Source organism: Coenobita brevimanus, chromosome 57 (assembly GCF_032717465.1).
Source record: "Coenobita brevimanus isolate Jiangsu-jjx chromosome 57, ASM3271746v2, whole genome shotgun sequence".
In the NCBI taxonomy this organism is placed as follows: domain Eukaryota; kingdom Metazoa; phylum Arthropoda; class Malacostraca; order Decapoda; family Coenobitidae; genus Coenobita; species Coenobita brevimanus.
Genome location: NC_137010.1, coordinates 30246957 through 30268779, shown reverse-complemented (window position 1 = coordinate 30268779; position 21823 = coordinate 30246957). Strand labels below are relative to the sequence as shown.

The window sequence follows — 21823 nt, the reverse complement described above, 5'->3', positions numbered from 1 at the left end:
CCCAATAAACCACCAGGCGCCATAATTTGGTTATATGGTTACCACCCAGCATAGTAAATCATTTCTTGGTGTACAGGAAACCATTTGGCATGTCACTCAGTGTAGAGTCACCCATAGACATAAGGAAGAGGAAAGTATGAAGTAATGAAAGACAGAAGGGGAAGGATGGAAAGAAGGAAAGAAGAGAGGAGAGGGCAGGCACCCGAGAGCAGCACTACAGTGAGTGAGTGGATAGTGAGCACCTCCATCTATTAAAAAAAAAAAAAGTACTGTATTGGTATACAGTATGGTACGGGCTTATAAAGAGGAGGGTGTAGCATTCAGAAGATAACACAAGTACGGAAAAGGTGGTTTTGGAAATGGCAGTGAACATAGTCTTGTAACCGCTTGTATGCTGATAATGCTGTTTTTGTGCCAGAAAGTGAGACTGACTTGCAAAAAGTAGTAAATGAGCTTGAGAGAGTGCACAGGAAGAAAAATGAAAAGTGAATATGGTGTAAAGAAAAGTAAGATAATAGTATTTGAAAGGAAAATGTATGACAGTAGATTTTGGAAGGCAGTACAGGATAGAAGGAAGAAACACATTGAATTGCAGGGTCCAGATTGGAGGTGAGATACTTGAGGAGTTTGATAGTTTTATGTATCTGGGAGCTGTATTTTATAAATATGAGGTAGAGAGAGATCACTTCAGGGGAGAGGAGTAATTAGAGAGCTTGGTTTTATTTTAAAAGGTAGGGGAGTTAATTTAAATGTTGAGAGCCTTGTGTGAGAGTCTTATTTCCATCACTCTTGTATGGAAGTAAAACCTGGGCAGAGACTGACAGAGAACTGCCTAGCTTGCAAGCTGTGGAAATGACCTTTTCTAGAAAAGGTGCAGGCATGGGGAGGATGGAGTGTGTAAGTAACAGTGAAATTTATGGGCATTGTGGAGTGGAAGAAAAAGCTACAGGAGTGAGTTGTGGAATTGCTGAGTGGATAAAGAGAATTATATTGAGATAACATGGACATGTACAAAATGTGCCTATAGATAAGATGCCAAAGAAAGTGTGAAAGGGAGATTGATGGCAGTGTTGGTAGAGGCAGACCTTATATGATAAGGAAGAAGAGAGTGGAGTAGTATGTTAATGAAGGAGAAAGAAGAGGAAGAGCAGTGTGTGAGAGAGAGAAGAGTGTGTGAGGATAAGGTAGCCTGGAGATGCTTTTGTCGTAGCCATCCCCTGTCTGGATGTTCCCAAGAGAGAGCAAGGCACTGGAGTTGATGATGATGATGATGATATTTCAGGATTCTGCCTCACTCCATCCTGAGATGGAGATGAAGGGTGTTACGGATTTGCAACTACCGACTCGACCTATCTGACCATGGGAAATAGGGATTCATCCGCTATAGTTAATTAGGTGTGTAGAACACTGTAATCAAACCCTTACTTCACTATACATTTGACTTAGGCTACAGGTTTGAATATTTACATGAAAAATAAGCATACAATCCAAAGTGCAAATTGTGAATGTTACATATAACAGGTGCACATAACAGGTACACAAACAAGACACTTGTGCACAAACAGGATACTGGTACACTAATAGGATACACAGCAAGGTACACAACCCAAGATACTACCCTAATGCAAGTGGAGGGACAATATACATAAAAGGGGCAAGTGGGTACTTATGTACTAAGTGGCCTTAACTGAGTGAAGTCTTGGATCACCACTACATGATGAGTGGTCCAAGCCCAAGGAGAGAGAGAGAGAGAGAGAGAGAGAGAGAGAGTGAGAGAGAGCTAGCTCCCTACCTCCCCACAATATAAGGGCAAGGTCTAAGGGGCGGAGTTTAACAGAGCACCACCCTCCGTGAACCAGTCACTACAACTCACATCCTGACTCATGCTCACCTGGTGGATAGAAAAAGGGATGCCACCAGGCCTAATCCACTTAGGGATCGGCAGTTATTAAAATATTAAGGTTCGGAGGTTGTATAGGGTTGTCACCCCGTCTACTCCTCATTAACATCTTTAGGCTGTTATCCAGAGTATATAATTTCAGGCAGGTGTCTACTGTAGTGCCGATCATAAAAGAGGGTCTTTTTGTAATCTGCAGGTAGAGAACATCGTTCTCAGGCAGGAGGGAAATTCAGATACAGCTGGATAACTCTGAGAAACAAGACCGCGTGGTAGTAGCCACACGTGACAGGGGTTATGATGGTGATGATGATGATGATGATGAAGTTAATCAGTAGCTTGAGTTTTACCCACATACAGTAAACTTTCAGTTATCCAGCGTAATTCAACCAAGCCCTGTGCCAAATAATGTGGAATGTCAGATATTGCGTAGTACCCCCCATTGGGTCAGTATTTGGCATTGAGCTGGATACTGTTACTATCTGTCTCAGTCCTCTATCCTAAAAACTTTCCCATGAGTAAAGGATGAAAATTAAGCATAATACTGTACAATAAAATAATGATATAGTACAGTAATATGGCTCTAGTAGGCTACCACATATGAGCCAGTTGATATGCCTTAAAGTCGGGATTTGCATAGAACCACAGGTTACCTCCCATTTCAGTGCCAGATTTTGCTTTAATAGATACAAGCCTGGAGCGGCTGATGTTACAGTGGGCCGGAAATTGCGATGATGGATAATTGAGAGTTTACTACTGAAACTGTATATCGTGTGTTGTACAAAAAGAAAGTCAGAGAGCTGGAAGTAAAAATAGTTACTGTTTAATGGAAGGATGTACAAAGACTGGGTGTGGTAAGAGGGTGCGCTTGAAGACAGTGGAGGAAGAGTGTTCATTCATTCATTCATTGCCAGACGCCATGTATCCCAAACGTGGTGGCCAAGAGCTTAGAGTTAATTGTTTTACAGGGAGGGGCACTAATCCTCCACCAACCCCACTTGACACGTAGGGAGAACGTTATGCCAACAGCATCTGGTGTTCCCAGGCGGTCACCCATCCAAATACTAACCAGACCCAACAAGTGCAACACGATCTTTCTGTCCTTAAATTTTCTCCTATCACATTCTTCCTAAGCAACGTTAGGAAGAATGTGATAGGAGAAAGTTTAAGGACAGAAAGATCGTGTTGCACTTGATACAGTAGAGGTGTTAGGATTGTTTCCTGGTACTGAAGATATAAACAAAAATTTTGGAAGGATATGGTGTAAAGGAATATACCTAGGGAGGTTAATGAATGAAAGAAGAAAGAATACAAAAAGACAGAGAAAACAGTTAAGGGGATTATTATTGAGATTGGGAAAAACAAAGGAGGTGGTGAGCTGTAAGTTTTGTAGAATTAGTACAGTAAGATGTGTGGAAATAGTACAGCTTGTATGCATCTGTTGGGGCGGAAGAAAAAAGGACTGGATGATAGGTGGATTGATGGATGAAAAGAAATCTAGATCTAATTAGTAATGGTACCTGTTATTTATTCATTATGACAAGCTGTAAATAGAAATACAGTAGTGAAATTTTAGCACACTTAGGTATAAGAACTAAATATACTGTATAGCAAACTCTGACAGGAATAATATATTGTGAAATGTCAGGTTAGAAGCAGTACATACAGAGTATAGTGTGAGTATATATGTATATATATATATATATATATATATATATATATATATATATATATATATATATATATATGTATATATATGTACAGTATATATATATATGTATATATATATATATATATATATATATATATATATATATGTATATATATATAGATTGGATGATGGATGAATATATATATATATCCATCATCCAATCCTACATTGCCCCATGAGGAGCGTAGGAGCCCGGGGCTAGGCAGTTGGTCTCGACATTTAAGATGAGAGTGACCAGCCTCACTCATCCCTGAATGGCATTACATGAGCAATCAACCCCAACCACCCTATGGATATAAACCTTCATTGGCTCAATCTGACTGGAGCACAATAATTACCCACTAAACCACCAAGTGCCAAAATTTGGTTATATGGTTACCACCCAGTGTAGTAAATGGTTTCCTGGTGTACAAAAAAACCATTTGGCTTGTCACTCAGTGTAGAGTCACCCACAGACAGAAGGAAAAGGAAAGAATGAAGGAAAGAAAGACAGAAGAGGGAGTGTAAAATCACCTGTAGGCAGAAGGACAAGGAACCTGTAGGCAGAAGGACAAGGAAAGAATGAAGGAAAGAAAGACAGAAGAGGATGGAAGGAAAGAAGAATGGAAGAGAGGAAAGGGCAGACACCCGAGACCAGCACTACATTGAGTGAGTGGATGGTGAGCACCCCCACCTACCACAATAATATATAGTTGTTTAGTGTGTGTGTGTGTGTGTGTGTGTGTGTGTGTGTGTGTGTATGTGTGTGTGTGTGTGTTTTTTTATGTTGGTGGTAGGTGGGGGCACTCACCATCCACTCACTTGATGTAGTGCAGCTTTGGGTGTCTGGCCTCTGCCCTTTCTTCTCTCCCTTCCTTCCTCATCTGTCTTTCTTTCCTTCATTCTTTCTTCTTCCTTCTGCCAGTGGATGTCTGTACACTGAGTGACAAGCCAAGTGGTTTCTTGTACACCAGAAGCCATTTACTACTCCGGTTGCCATATAACCAAATTATGGCACCCGGTGGTTTAGTGGGTAATTAAGGTGCTCCAATCGAATTGAGCCTGTGTAGGTTTATATCCAAGGGGTGGTAGGGGTTTATTGCTCACGTAATGCCACTCAGAGATGAGTGAGGCTGGTCACTCATCTTAAATGTCAGGACCAACTTCCCAAGCCCCAGGCCCCTATGCCCCTCATGGGGTAACATAGGTTTGAATGATGGATGGATGGTATTTTTATATTGTATATACTAGAACTTTTGTATTTTCCCACCGTCTTAACCTTGCACACTCCATTTACATGAAAAAAATTAGGTTATGTTATTAATATTAATGATCATGATTAAGCGTTTACCTACTGCAGGTCATGCAACATGCCTGGTTATCTTGGCGGAAGAAGAAGCAGTGTTCATTGACCTTGAGAATGAAGACTGGCCCCCTCTTGCTGCCCCCTATCTGGCCTCACTCCATTCCTCAGCCATCACCTGCTCCCTCCTTGCCTCGGATGTAGCTGTAGATGTGTACAATAAGATCAAGGTATTGTGTTGTGTATCTTCTGATACCATGGGTATTGAAGTGGAGGAGTTAATTACACTTTTAATATGTGGGGACTGTCTTGAAGGGTATTTTATTTTTCCATTTCCTAAATTTGGATTCAGCCTATTCCATTTAATTTAGAATAATAAGGTTACAGTATCCCATTTAATTTAGAATAATAAGGTTACAGTAATGAAAAAATAGAATTTTAGCGATATTCCTGTGTATGTTTTGGTGTTGGGTAATTATGAGAAACTGGCAGTTCATTTTTTAGCCAAATTATGTCAGTCAAGATCAGTCTAAGGATACCATGCTTCCCCTTGAAGGAATCCCCATATTGAGGTTGGTCATGGTACAGGTGATTTTGTCTGTGGACTGGAAGATAAACTCATCTCCAGAAAGCAGCAAATTCCCTGCAGTTGCTGGAAACTCTAGAGATGTGCAGTAAGATTGTGATGATGTTAGAGTCACAGCTTGGGATTTCACCGTGTGCTTGTGGCTGACTTTTTCTTGCCTAGGAGTGATTATTGTTCATATTTGTTACTTTAATGAGTGATATATATACAGTATGTTATATAATTACCTCATTGGAAGATGAAACACAGCACGGTATTTCAAAGCTCCTCATTAGATGTTTCAGAATGTGAAGAACTGTAGGAATCTTGTTGCTTTTTTTTGGGGGGGAGGGGAACTACCTTATAAAGGCTGATCTCAGCCATCATACTGCTTAAGAGGGTAAGAACACTCGTTAATATTTTGCTACGCTAAAGGCATGCTATTTCTTTTATTTATTTAATTTATACAGGTATTATTACCTCTTTTAAAATCTGTAAAGAAAATAATTGAAGCTTCATTGATGACTCTTAATATTATGATAATATTATAATAGTAGTTTAAAGTGGAGCAGCTTATTGGTGAGACAGAAGAGGCAAAGGAGTATTTGAGAAAGCGAGAGAGAGGTATGTGAAAAAAAGTGACTCAGACATTTACCCATGCTGGATAGACCCTCCCCCCCCCCAGAAACCTGTCCTGAATATACTGCATAGAGGAGCAGGGTGTGGGCCGAGATGGCTAGAGTGTGAAGAAGACCTAAACAGGGTGAAATGTTACACTCAAGAAAATATAGGCCCTTCCTGCTAAGTGGTGCTTTAATTAAACAGTTGCTTTGAGTAATAAAAGTAATGGTCAGTCCATACTGAACTATTGGGAAAAAAAAGTTTGGTATGCACTGTATGATTACAAATTTCTTTGGAACAGTGTAAAAGTTTCCCTTTGAACTAACTTTACCCTGCCTGCCTGCCAAACTAATCTTCACTAGTTGTTTGCCTGCCTTCCGTCATTCACTCACTCACTTTCACAGGAGGCAGGCAACAAGCAGCACTCTCGTTTCTCATCCCTAGCCTGGCCGATTAATGGAGGCAAATTGGATTCTTCAGATACGCCTAAACAAGTGGACATACTGCTCACTGGACATGAAGATGGTGTGTATTACATTGTTATTGTACAGGGTGTTAGAAAAATCTTTGTGGTGTAAGAAACACTGCTACACTTAACACACTTCATACTGCTACAATATACAGTGTCATGCTCACACTGCCACAGTTCACATTGTCACACTGTACACCACCACACCTCATACTGCCACAGTTCACACAATGACACCTCACACCACTGAACTCCACATTACCACACCATTCACTTCGGCATTTTCATACCCCGCATTGCTGCACCCCACACTGCCACACCCCACACTGCTGCATTGTACCTTGTCATATCCTACACTGCTTACAGCCACACTTCATACTGTTGTACCTGACACTGCCACACCCCACATTACCGCATCTGACACAGCACACCCAAACTTCACAGTGCCAAATGAATTGTCACTATTACCCCTTACACAAATTCACAGATACACTACTACACCTCATGTTGCCACACCTCCTATCATCTGTTACACATTGACTTTTCAGACACCTTGTAATACCCTAGTGCCTTTGGTATTTTTACATTAGAGGTTGGTGGTAAGTGGTGGTAACCATCATCCACTCACTTGATGTAGTACTGCCAACTACGTTCTTCGCCTTTATCTTTCCATTTCTGTGTCTGCCATTTTTTCTTCCTATTTATGCCATCCTTCCTGTCAATTCTTATTACAGTGGGCTCACACAGTACGTGAGTGGATGGGCGGTCCATGACCTCGCACACTGTGATTTCACAGACTGTGAATACATAATCTTATGGGAAAAACAGCATATGGGCGGGACCCACCCTCAAACCTTGATGTTTTTTAACCTTAGAGGCATAATAAAGGGAAAATTTTAAAGACATATACTACAGATATAGCTAAAATAACAGAAATGTAGTCAGTCACCTTTAAAACACTAGACAACAGGCCTGATGGACTTAAATAGCAAGGGTTCTGAGGTGCGGCAACACACTTGGAGTGTCCCCGATGCATCACCCACCGCACCAACATTTTCCTCCCTATAACTAGACCCCTCTTGAGCACCTTCCCCACAAGCCTTTAACTCAATCACGTCAGTCAAAAAACCCTCGAAGTCCAATGTTGACACAACTGACATTTCATTCTTTTTTCCACTACAGGAACTGGATCAGACGATGTAGCTGGTTCCTCACATTGTCTTGAGACCGCCGTGTGTAACTTATGAGCGTCTGCTTCATCCTGTTAATTTCTTGCCTGTGCCTGTCTGTGTAGAAGCGGAAGGCTCTGTGTAGAAGCGGAAGGCTTTGTTGATACTAACCCATCAGCATATTAAGAAACTATTTGCGTTCATTGGATTTGTCGTGGTCAAAACATGAAGACGCAAATCACGTTCTAAAGCAGAAAAATGTTCATCAAAAAATAAGTTTCTGGTCGATTTGTGTTAAATTGTGGTGTATCCTAGCAGGCCAGTCTAGCGTCCAAAGTAAGCACTTAGCAACCCCATCAGTCCTGGCATGGGGCAGAACGAATTGGTATTCCACAGTCGCTCACCACCAGCCAGAGGAGAGGGTAGCGCTCCGTCCCTCGTCCCTTTAAACTTCCTCCATTTTTCCCATCCCGCCTGAGGCAGAAGCTACGATTGAAATATTGTTATTGTATAGTGTTTGTGAATATACAGGACAGTATTGTGAAGAGATTGTGTCTATAGAACATACATATAGTGTTTGTAAAGCATTGGAGCCCGTTATCAGCCATTAGGCCTTGGCAGGAGTAGTGTTTGCAAAAGTGGGGTTTGCTACTCTGCATCACCCTGCCCCAAATGATGTGAGTATTTTACCTATATAGTGAAGCAAGTGTTTATATTGTGTGATAGATATAATGCCTGGAATCATTGTGATAGTGATATATAGCGTATGGTTTAGTGTGAAATATACGTACATAGAGAAATATATTGTGTGCCTGTTGCTTGGGACTTAAACTTTACCTTCAATGGCCTTGCCCCTCCTTCCTCGTATTTTCCCAACCTAAACACCTCTTCAATCTCTTCTTGAGCTTCGTTGTTTTCCTCCATGACTAGTGATATTATTTCTTTAACCTTACTCAGTTCTTCTCATTCTCTTTCTGATCTTGTTGTGTAGGAGCTTATAAATGCAAATATATTAGACAGATATGAGTTGGGTGTGTTTACGATATGCATAGTTTACTTTGTTGGAAAAAAAAAAATAAAACTTAGTGATGAAAGAGCAGTAAACTTCATGGTTTTGCCTTTAGTGCATCATGTGGATAAAAAACACATAAAAAAGCTTTGTGCCTGATGGTTACGAACTGACAGTCTTTGGTCGAGATAATTTGGATGTTACGATATGTGAAGACACTACGTTTTGACATACGTAGTTAGGTAAGATAATTGTGTGAGTTCAGTTCTTGTGAATTATACTGTCATACGAATTATACTGCTTGGCTGACATGCTTATTATTCATGATTACTCTATTCATGTGTATCTGAGAAGTGAGAAATACGCAATCACCACACACACACCACAAAGCCAGCCAGGAGACAGGACGTGTGTGCTGGGCAGTCCCCAGGTCCTGTCCTCCCCCCTTACTGTTTTTTAACCAGCCCATACCCCACTGACCAGGCTAATTTATGGCCCGGCCTGCACTATAGATGCAGGGAATCTTTAAACAAATGAACGAACGCAATCACCCCATGCTATCAACTTCTTTATAGCATTTTTTTTCATTTATTGTTGATGACTATGATGGTACTACTCTAAACTGGTGGCTAGGGTGGTGCGTGAATCTCTGTACAGTGTTGCTATGTTCCCAAACCTGCAATGTGAAACGGCTGTTATGTATGTAAAAGGCATCACAAATAAGATATACACATATGAATACAATGTTAATGTGTGTTTTCGTTTTCGTTTTTCAAGGCTCCAACATGCTTGCATGTGTCGGCCTTGGTCACCTAATGGCGGCTCACCACACTGCACGATCCATTGCAGCCTCCCTGTTCAGTTCTTTAACCCTGAGGTCACACTTAATGACCTCGTCCCATGTCTTTCTAGGTCTACCCCTCATAACCTCACCCCCAATATTAACTCTTCTCACCTTCCTCACCCAATTATCATCCCTCATCCTCTCCACATGTCCAAACCATCTCAATCTACCTCTCCTCATCACAACACCCATACACTCCAGTCCCATCCTACCTCTCAACTCTTCCATCGTAAACCCAGCCCCTCGAGGCCTTGGACGCAGGGACGCACTGCACTTCCACCTAATCATTGTCATTTCTGTACGTCTGAGCCGGCGAATATCTTCCTCCTTCACTGGCCAGGTCTCACTACCATACAGCATTACACTCCTAACACATGCTGCATACAAAGACCCCTTAGCACATAGGGAGAGTCCTCTCAATGTCAGGAGAGGCAAGAGCTCCCTGAACTTCTTCCAACCAGTTCTCACCCTAGCCACAGAGCTAGCTCTAGCCCCACCTCCAGCACACAACATGTCTCCCAAATAACAAAACTCTTCCACACACTCAAGAAATTCACCAGCAAGTTCAATCCTTTCACAGCTGACAATCTCCACCTGCTCACCCCGACACGCCGTACACATAAAATCACCATTATCTCGCAGTCTACCTCTGATACCACTACATCTCCTATGCACCCATTTATCACACACACCGCACAAGATGGAATTACTTCCCACGCCCTTGTGGCAAACTGCACATGGCCACTCTCCCTCGTCTTTGACAGTACCGCCACCAACCCTAGATATCATCACTTTTGTTTTATCTGCATTTACCCTTAAACCCTTGTGCCCCATACCATCTCTCCACTTCCTGAACCTTTCCTCCGCCTCCCTTTCATTCTCTGCAATCAACACCAAATCATCAGCATACAACAACTCCCACGGGAGTCCATTTCTAAAGTTACGTGAAAGGGCTTCAAGTACCGTGATAAACAACATGGGACTCAAAACTGACCCCTGATGCACACCAACATTCATGGAAAACTCATCACTCAAATCTCCATTCACTCTTACCTGGGTGTGAGCACCCACATACATAGCCATAACCACCCTAACCAGCCACTCCTCCAAGCCAAGCTTTCTCATTGCCCACTTCACCACCTCTCGAGGGACTCTGTCAAAGGCCTTTTCCAAATCAACAAAAACAAATAAAGATCTCCTCTCCTACCAATATATTTTTCCTGAAGCTGTCGAACAATGAATATAGCATCGGTGGTCCCCCTGCTTGGCATAAACCCAAACTGCATCTCATCAATATTCACACTTTCTCTAATCATACCTTCTAAAACTCTCTCCATTACCTTCATTATCTGATCTAAAAGCTTTATACCTCTATAATTTCCTCTTTCCAGGGCATCACCCTTCCCTTTATACACATTTACTTGTATTATATGAGAGAGGGGTGTGTGAGTTGGGAGCAGGGTAGTGAAATGGCGGGGGACAGGGCGACTTTGAGGCGATTTGTTTGTGGCCACCCCAAACGGGATTGAGGCGTCTGGCAATAGATAGATAGATAATATATGAAAGAACAGTAAACTTATTATGCCTAAAATATTTATACGGCAGTACAGAAACGTGGCATAAATATTTTACAGTGTTGCAAAAAAAATGTAGTCAGTTTTATTGTTTTTTACCGTATTTCTGGGGTGGGTCATAATGTCACAGTTATGATTATAAGGTAATGTGCAGGAATATAGGTAAAAATATACCAGTTTCTTAGTTAAAAAAATATTACATTAAACCCTTGTGATCGGCAACACACACAGACTCAGTCTGACCCGGACAGAGCTTCCTCGTGTCAGGCCTGTTGGGGACACCTCTTAAAAAAAAAATGCGCCAAGACTTTTACCTCCTGGGTGGTGTGGAAACAAAGTCAAGTTTACAATATGTACAATATAATGTAAAAGAAAATAACCAAAATGTATTCTAAAATACCATAGATGAGAGAGAGAGAGAGGTGGGGTGAGGAAGGGGGGAAGGCAGGCCAGGGGCAGTGTTGAGTGCATTGTCAAGCTGAGGGAGAGATGGAGGAAGGAAGGGAAGGAAGGAGGGAGAGTGTAATTGAATGAAAACAAATCATGGCGCCACACAAGCGAGGTCATCTGGCGCCATGTGTTAAACAATAATATTTTTAAATATAATTAGATATAATAAAAACGAAATAAAGAAATGAAAGCACAGGTTTATAAGGCACTCATAAAATAAACAAAATTCCCCAAGGTAATGCACACCTCCCCCTAGGAGAGAGAGAGAGAGAGAGGGAGAGAGGGGCATTGCGGGTATGGAAAATGTGGCAACACTGTACAAAGGCTCGCGTCCCACCCTAGCCGCCAGTTTAGAGTAGTACCACCATAATAACTTTCAGAAATAGTTTCACACTGCATTTATTTATTTATTGATTTATTTTTTTTAACGAGAGCTGAAAGTGATTCTTGGCGAAATATGCTTGATGCTGGGCGGCCATTATTCATGTGTTGTTCTCAGTGGTTGTTTAGGTCAAAAGTTTTTTGCTTGATTTGTAATGAGGACTTTCAAGAGGCTTAGTGGCAATCCTTGGTGATTAAAATTTTTATAGGAAGTATTAGGGGGCAAAACTAATCAGTTAGGTTAGGTTAGAATGCAGTATGCACTGATGTGTCCAGTTGGTGAGATCGTATCTAAACACACTGTCTTGGGTGTCTTAAGGCAGACATTTGTAATAATCTATAATTTTAATGAAAAATATACAGTAAGGCTCCTAAAACCTAACCCCTTATTTTACCTGTAAATATAATTATGTCACGTTTTAGTGCGAATTTGATTGTGCACGAGGTTCTGCATATCCTGTCTGGTGTTGTATGAAGACTTTACTATAGAAAGCTGGTGACATTCCCTTTCTAAACCTGTAATAACAATTAGAGGTATGAGGGGAAACATTCGAGCTATGATGTTGGGAAGTGAGAGTGACGTTCTAGAGTGTTTATTCACTCCACCTAATGTACTTCTATTTGTACTTTTCTGTATTCTTTTTTTGCTTATCGGCTAGAACAAATATCGATGAATAAGATGATGTAGTTTTTATGGCAGTATATATATGTTTGGGTGGCGAAAATAAGATGGGAATGCATGTTTTCATAGGCGTACGGGAGGGCTGGCGGAGAGTGGGGGTGGAATGAAATCGTGAGTCAGAAAACTTACCAAAACTTACCGTGTGCAAAAAGGTTAACGAGACCCTCCTCCGTTCTTTGCTGGCAGATTTCCCATTCCTTCAGTTCTTCTTTGAGCTTATCCACTGCCGCAGGGATCTTGCTTGTCCTTGACATATACAGTTCTATGCCGCCCTCACGACTTCACGATGGGCAGACCGTGCAAGGTGGGGGGGGGTCATATAATCTGGGAAAATAGTGGTTTTTGGCCACTTCTCGCATCTGCCTCACATATTGTGGGCTAAACCCGTGCATTCAGAGTTTTTTGGTTATGATTTTGGTCACATGTGTACTATGCGATTCGCACCCTGTGATCATGTGTACTGTGCGAGCCCACTATACTCTTCTTTCCACATCAGGTGGCTCAGTGTTGAGTGACAAGCCTAAATGGTTTCCAGTATCCCACTGAACTATTTACATTGCTGGATGTTAACCATACAATCAGATAATGGAGGTAGTGTAGAGCTTATTATGTTGCCGTTGTTAACTGGATGGAGAGACGCATGTGATATCCATCCAAGAACCAAAGCTTTAAACTTTTCCCCACACTTCAGTGTGGTGAGGAGGTGTCGGCTACAAGTGACCATCATTTCATTGCATGGGACAACCCTACAGGGGCAGTTACTTGACTGTGGTTGATGGATCTTCTCGGTCAGACAAACTAGGGTTGCTCAGTAACAACAGTAGAGATTTGTTTTTAGAGAACAGTAGCTCCCAGTTTCAGGAATGCACATCTTACATCAGGGACAGTGTTCAATAAATTGGCTAGTGGTTTAACCCTCATCATGATAGTTCATGTATTGTAATTGATTAAAGATTGTCTGAGCTCAATAAAACTCCAGCAGGAGAAATTGTAAGTGATACAAAGGACCAGCAGATGGCAGTGCATACCTTCATATGCCACCTTCTACTACCAACAGGAACAGTACAATTCTGGGATGCATCAGGAGTTTCACTGACCCTGCTCTACAAACTGTCAACGGCACAACTCTTCCATTCAGAGGACCTTGGGGGTGAAGGAGCTGCTGCTGAGGATGATGATTGGCCACCATTTAGGAAGGTTTGTGCTTGGGTTGGTTTGTTGCCACAGTGGGTATAAGGTTAAACCATTATTCTCATCATCATCATCAACACCATCAGCAGCACTGTACAGGCGTACCCCAATATCTGCCAAGTATGCATACTTACGAGTCGTCGGATGTCGATTATATCGGATTTTGAAAGTTTTCTCCATATGTTTCTTAAGAAGTAGTGAAGATGCATTCCATCCCCCACCCAAAACTCAGGAATATGTAATCTGTCAAGAAAGGACATAAAATAAAACTATTAATGTATATGCATAGCACAGTGCCTAAAAGAATCTTGATTATTTCGTACAATAACCAGTTTAGGCAGTTGTTGAATTCATAATACTGTGGAGATCAGTACACAGCCAGCCCTCTGTATGCATGTATATGTTTTTCCGTTATAAAACCTCACATTGACAGACCACAACTTTATCTGTTTCTCTTCTCTCTCACTTTATTCCCCCCCCCCCCAACTTTTCCTCTTTTCTCCGTTCCTAATCCCTTTCGTCTTTGTTACTTTTATCCCTCTGCCTAATTCATTTTCAAATCACATTCAAAGTTTATAGAAGAAAACAAAGGAAATTCAGTAAAAAAGGAAGTACACAATAAAAATGCATCCTTCACCCTATTACCATTTGCCTTGTTTACACAAAGCCCACACTGGCAGTCTTGGCCTCTGTGTGGCTGTCAGATTTTGAACACACACACACACACACACACACACACACACACACACACACACACACACACACACACACACACACACACACACACACACACACACACACACACGAGAGAGAGAGAGAGAGAGAGAGCAGCAAGAGAGAGAGAGGATGTCACGTCACTTCGCTCTGCACTGGCCACTGTTGGCCACAACTGGCCACACCTAAAAGTATCTTTATATGGGTCAAGCTCTGCACTAGGCTAAATTAAGTGATGTTCTAATTTAGTAAAGCAAGTGTTGTCCAAATGAAAGAATACATCCAAGGCAGTGCAAGAAATCCGCTGATAAAACTCATCATCAGCTGGGAGTCGTCATATCTCCAGGCGGGTTGCAGGGAGATGCAGCCTTGTAAGTAAAAGTTATCTTTTTGAGTAAGAATTACCTTTCTGCAAGATCAGCACCATCTTCAGTAAAGTGAATATGGAAGGAGTTAAGAGAAGGGATAAAGGTAGAAAACAGGATGATACTCTATACCCAGAACTGGTTGAAATGGAAACATATGATAAATTAGTAGAGAAAGTGAATAAACTGGAGGAAACATTTCAAAGGGAAATAGATGAAATTAAGGAGGAATCAAGCATGCAGAAGGAAGCAGATGAAAAATTAGTAAAGGAATTAAACAAAAATGACACAACAAAAAATGAGCTGTCAGTTGAGGTAGTTTCACTTAGAATGAAGACTAGTGAGATGGTGAGTACAGTTGTCAACCAACAGAGTATTATGGAGATAAGAAATGATACAGAGACAATTATGCAGGCAAGCAGTTTGATAGACCAAAGCAGTGATACTGAAGAGAAGATAACCCAGGTGAATGAAATGATGAGAAATTGCAAAGATGAAGTACAAATTACATATGCTGAAATGGTGAAAGTAGAAAAGGCTTTGAAACAAAAGTCAAAGAAAAAAGCATTAGAAAGGAAGTGAAAGAAATAATTAAAAACAACCCAAAACTGGTCAAAGATACGGCAGATATAATCAAATCTGTAATAATCACTGGTATAGATGAAGAAGAAATAAGAAACAGAATCTCAAAAGACAAAAAGGAGTTGGTAAGTATAATGAACATATTGATGGAAGTATCAGAGGATATCTGATAAAGATATAGAAGAGCACAGAAGGCTAGGGAAATGAGAGAAATAAGTCAAGGCCTCTGAAAGTAACTTTCTAGAGTGTGAACACTGTGGAGGAAATATTAAAAAATAGAAACTCATGGAAAAGAGGAATTTAAAAAAGTATTAATAAAAAGATACCTAATTCAGAATAGGGAATACAGTAAAAGTCATTTAATCTGGAATGCAATAGCCTGCGGACCTTCCGGTTTGTCAGATTTTCCGGATTATCAGATAGGTACCTGGAAGTGTTCAAAACACACCCCAAAAAATAATAAATTATAATAATTAAAAAATTATAGTTATCTTTACTTAACTTTGTAGTGTAGTGCAGATGCAGGCTGTTTGAGGTCATATCAGTGCTAGTAGTGTTGGGATGGTACAGTAGTACCATCGATATTTTTTATTTTTTCCCTATTTTTCTCATTTTTTTACCCAGAGAAACTAAAAATGACCCTGGGCTGCAAATTCTGAATTATCGAGTTTTCCGAACCATCAGATGCCGGATTATCGGAAGTTCACTGTACTAAAGGAGAAGAGGGAAGAAGCTAAAACAAAAAATGAGGAAAGATCAGAGGAGGAGAGGAGTAAATTTTTTTAGAAAGTAGTGGGATTACAAGTAAGATTATGGCACATAAATAAATGGGACTAAAAAAAAAGGAAGGGAGTAGACTCAAACTATGTCAAATATGTAAACAACATGATTAGATTGATGTACTGAAATGTAGGCAGAATGGTATCCAAATTATTAGAGATAAAAGACTATATCAAAGAAATGGAACCTGATATTATTTGCCCAACTGAAACAAAATTAAGCCCAGAGATATCAAATGCCACCCAAACCTTTGAGGATTGTGGTTTAGGAGAAGAGATAGAAATCTGAAAAAGGAGGAGGAGTTCTGGTGTTAACATAGAAAAATCTAAAAGACAAAGAGATAAAACTAGATATACCCTCAATAGAAGAACTGATTGCATAAGAGATTGACACATCTGAAGGGAAAATAAGTGTGGCAAATACATACTGTACATGCCACCCAAATCAGACACTTGGGAAAGAGGCGAATAAAGAGACTTGACAAAGTACAATGCAGAGTTTAAGAGCCCTACTAGATAGAATGGAAGAGAAATCAGAAAGAATAAACTGGAGATTTCAATACACATATAAATTGGATTACTCTAGATGTAAGAAGCTATGAAAGCTGTTTGGATCAAAAGCTCCTGGATCTTGTACAGAAGTTTTTCATAACACAGTAGCTAAAGGAAAACACCAGAAAAAGAGGACTAGATGATCCATCAATATTAGATCTTATATTTACCAGGCAAGATAATATCGATAACATAATTTATCACTCTCCATTCAGAAAAAGCGACAATGAAGTATTAAATTGCAACTTCAGGATTGCATATGATATAGTTAGCAGTAATGAAAGTTACAAAAACAGCCTAAACTACAAAAAGGGCAACTACCATGACTTAAAGAAGTACTTCATAGAAATAAATTGCGAAAAGGAGCTTAGAGGACAGGACATAAATGTTTTTTCATTCATTCATTGCCAGACGCCATGTATCCCAAACAGGGTGGCCAAGGGCTTAGAGTTAATTGTTTTACAGGGAGGGGCACTAATCCTCCACCAACCCCACTTGACACGTAGGGATGCCAACAGCATCTGGTGTTCCCAGGCGGTCACCCATCCAAGTACTAACCAGACCCAACGTTGCTTAACTTCGCTGATCGGACGGGAAGCGGTGTACTCAACGTGGTATAAATGTTATATACATAAAATTTTGTGAATTTTATGAAACAGGAGCCCAAAATTGTATCCCTCAGCACAAAGAAACAGAAATTAAGATAAAGAAGTGGTTTTACACAGAATATAAAAAATCAGAATAGAAAAGAGACTTGCTGTGGAACAGATACAGAAGAAACAATAGTGAAACGGCATATAACAATTATAAACAGGCAAGAAAGCTCAAAGACAGTTTGAGGAAGACATTATAAATGAAAGTAGTGATCAACTAAAGCTTTTTTACAGCTACATCCAAATACATACTGTACATGCCACCCAAATCAGACACTTGGGAAAGAGGCGAATAAAGAGACTTGACAAAGTACAATGCAGAGTTTAAGAGCCCTACTAGATAGAATGGAAGAGAAATCAGAAAGAATAAACTGGAGATTTCAATACACATATAAATTGGATTACTCTAGATGTAAGAAGCTATGAAAGCTGTTTGGATCAAAAGCTCCTGGATCTTGTACAGAAGTTTTTCATAACACAGTAGCTAAAGGAAAACACCAGAAAAAGAGGACTAGATGATCCATCAATATTAGATCTTATATTTACCAGGCAAGATAATATCGATAACATAATTTATCACTCTCCATTCAGAAAAAGCGACAATGAAGTATTAAATTGCAACTTCAGGATTGCATATGATATAGTTAGCAGTAATGAAAGTTACAAAAACAGCCTAAACTACAAAAAGGGCAACTACCATGACTTAAAGAAGTACTTCATAGAAATAAATTGCGAAAAGGAGCTTAGAGGACAGGACATAAATGTTTTTTCATTCATTCATTGCCAGACGCCATGTATCCCAAACAGGGTGGCCAAGGGCTTAGAGTTAATTGTTTTACAGGGAGGGGCACTAATCCTCCACCAACCCCACTTGACACGTAGGGATGCCAACAGCATCTGGTGTTCCCAGGCGGTCACCCATCCAAGTACTAACCAGACCCAACGTTGCTTAACTTCGCTGATCGGACGGGAAGCGGTGTACTCAACGTGGTATAAATGTTATATACATAAAATTTTGTGAATTTTATGAAACAGGAGCCCAAAATTGTATCCCTCAGCACAAAGAAACAGAAATTAAGATAAAGAAGTGGTTTTACACAGAATATAAAAAATCAGAATAGAAAAGAGACTTGCTGTGGAACAGATACAGAAGAAACAATAGTGAAACGGCATATAACAATTATAAACAGGCAAGAAAGCTCAAAGACAGTTTGAGGAAGACATTATAAATGAAAGTAGTGATCAACTAAAGCTTTTTTACAGCTACATCCAAAGCAAAACCAAAGTTAAGGGTAAAATACAGTCCTTCATGGATGAGGAGATAACATATATCCAAGTAAAAGATATTTGTAAAGTTCTTAACAAAAATTTCAAATAAGTTTTTACAGAAGAATGTAATTTTGAAGAGAAGATAGTGAAAAAGCATGCCCACAGATATTACCAGATCTACAAATATCAGAACAAGAGGTACAGTCATGGACAAAGAAACCTGGACACTCAGGGGCTGAGCTGATAGTTTCTTTTTCCTTTTCGATTTTTCCAGTAAATCTTTGTCCATATGAATCGTACCCCCCCATCCCCTTCCTTCCTTCACCTCCTCTCCATCCTAACCATATGACCTGGGAAGGCTGGTCATTCCCAGGGGACAAGTGGACACTCCTCACCTCTCTCTCTCTCTCTCTCTCAACCTTTGCTTCCATCCTTTCTTCTCTCCCTCCTCCCTCCCCCATCTACCATCTCTCTCTCTCTCTCTGTATATAAACACTTGCTTCCATCCTTTCTTCTCCTCCTCCTCCCTCCCCTGTCTCCCATCTCTCTCTCTCTCTCTCTCTCTCTCTCTCTCTCTCTCTCAGTCTAAACCTTTGCTTCCATCCTTTCTTCTCTCCCTCCTTCCTCCCCCATCTACCATCTCTGTCTCTGTCTGTCATATATATATATATATATATATATATATATATATGTATATATATATATATCTGTATGTATGTATGTTTACCTATTTGTATTTACCTATTTGTAGTATACAGGAATTGAGCAATGCTCCTGTTGTCCTGTCTCCATATCCACATTTATCAAGTCTACCTTTACACACATGAATGTTTTTCTCATGCACCACCTCTTTGTCTAAGTCGTTCCAAATATTTAAGAATATACCTAATTGTGATATACACGGAATGTACTATGCTCGTGGGTTTCCGTCGCTGTTTCTCAATAAGTCGAATTTAACTTTAAACTCGTTTAAGTTTTTAGACTGGACGATCTCTTTGTCCAGGCTATTCCATAAGTCTATACTTCTGTAAGGAAAGCTATATTTCTTGATATCCTTCAAGCAGCTTGACTTTTTCAATTTCATTCCATGTCCTCTTGTTGCTCTCTTATCCCATACAAACAGATCTTCTTTGTCAATTTTATCTACTCCCACCATGGTCCTGAACACCGCAATCATGTCTCCCCTCTTTCTCCTTTCCTCTAACGAAGGCAAATCCAGTTTTTCCAGCCTCTCTCTGTATGACAGGTCTGTCAGACTGGGAACCATCTTGGTTGCCGTTCTTTGTATTCTCTCAATCTTGTTTATATCTTTCTTTTTGTGTGGGGACCACACTACCGCTGCATATTCTAACCTGGGGCGGATCATGGCCACTATCAATTTTTTCATCATTTCCTCATCCATATAATGAAATGCTACTCTTATGTTAGTCAAGAGCTTTATAAGTCTCTCCAACTATCTTGTTAATGTGCTTTTCTGGTGACAAACTATCTTGGATCAGCACTCCCAAATCTTTCTCTTCTCTCCTTTTTGTGATTAATTCATTACCCAAAAATAATTCAGTGATGGTCTCCTGGTACTTTTACCCATTTCCAATATTTTACATTTCTTTACATTAAATTTCATTTCCCACGTCCGGCTCCAATTGTGTATCCTATCCAAATCCTCCTGCAGTATTTTACAATCCTCCTCAACCTCTATCTTCCTCAAGATCTTTACATCATCAGCAAACAGACTCGCATAACTGTTCACTCCATCTACCATATCTATCTGTCTATCTATCTATAGCCCGACGCCCTAATCCCGCAAAGGGTGGCCACAGACAAAACGCCTCCAAGTCACTCTGTCACCCACCATTTGACTCCCCTCCCCCCAACTCACCCCCCCCTCCCTCATATACCTCTCAACTCCATCCCTCCACCTCATCCTCGGTCTACCCCTCCCTCTCCCTCCCTCCACCTCACCTACATACACCCTCTTAGTCAGTCTTTCATTCTCCATTCTCTCCACATGTCCAAACCACCTCAGTGTATTTCTCCTAATCTTTTCAACCACATCCACATCTACCCCACAACGTTCCTTCACTTCTTCATTCGTCAACCTGTCCCTCCACGTCACTCCACATGCTCCTCTCAAGTAACTCATTTCCACTGCTCTCACTCTTGACTTGTTTCCCTCTTGCAAGGTCCACGCCTCGCTTCCATACGTCAGGGTAGGGATCACAATACTATCAAGCAGTGACTTCTTAACTTCCATACTCACCTCCCTATTTCTCATCACTGCTTTCAGTGTACCAACAACCTTTCTTCCCTGCTGTACCCTTTCACGTACTTCATCCCCCAGAGTTCCATCCTTACTCATCACACTACCCAAGTACTTGAATGCACTCACATTCTCCATATCCTCACCATCCAACCTCACTGCACACTCTGTGACTTCATTCCTCTCAAACACCATAACTTTACTTTTGTTTACATTAACTTTCAGCTTCCTCCTCCTACACACTGTCCCAAATTCATTCACCAAACCTTGCAACTCCCATTCATCTTCACTCAACAATACTGTATCATCAGCAAACAGCAACACCGGAAGCTTCCAAATTTCACCCTCATTCATTAGGGCCACCCCCACATCCACTGCCCTACCTTGCACCTCCTTTACAACCCCATCCATATATATATTAAACAGCCATGGAGACATCACACACCCCTGTTTCAGTCCCACATTGAGATCAAAGAACTCACTCAGCTCACCATCCACTCGCACCGTAGCCCTAGCTCCCTCGTACATACTCTTCACAGCACTCAACAATTTCCCCTCCACTCATATCATTTACGTAAATCAGGAACATTACTGGCGCCAACACTGAGCCTTGAGGGACTCCACTTGTTACTTCCCTCCATCCAGACATCTTTTCCTTTATTACTGTCCTCATTTGTCTGTCTCTCAAAAAGTCTCTCATCCATTCCAGAAGTTTCCCTTTTAGTCCTGCTATATATTCTAGTTTCCACATTAGTCTCTTATGAGGTACCTTGTCAAAGGCCTTCTCTAAGTCTAAGTACACAC

The 21823-nt window shown here is 40.7% G+C and overlaps 1 protein-coding gene and 2 non-coding genes across 3 annotated transcripts in view; 1 reads left to right on the top strand and 2 right to left on the bottom strand.

Moving 5' to 3' along the window:
* l(2)gl (LLGL domain-containing protein l(2)gl) overlaps positions 1-21823 on the top strand; it is a 443338-nt gene that overhangs the window by 138325 nt on the left and 283190 nt on the right. Inside the window, 3 exon segments of the mRNA XM_080274241.1 lie at positions 4948-5120; positions 6481-6601; positions 13712-13851. Coding sequence (XP_080130367.1) covers positions 4948-5120; positions 6481-6601; positions 13712-13851 — 434 coding nt within the window.
* LOC145402401 (5S ribosomal RNA) lies at positions 17347-17465 on the bottom strand. Its single transcript, XR_013897756.1, has one exon. It is a non-coding gene; the product is annotated as a 5S ribosomal RNA (ribosomal RNA).
* Positions 18376-18494, bottom strand: LOC145402400 (5S ribosomal RNA). Its single transcript, XR_013897755.1, has one exon. It is a non-coding gene; the product is annotated as a 5S ribosomal RNA (ribosomal RNA).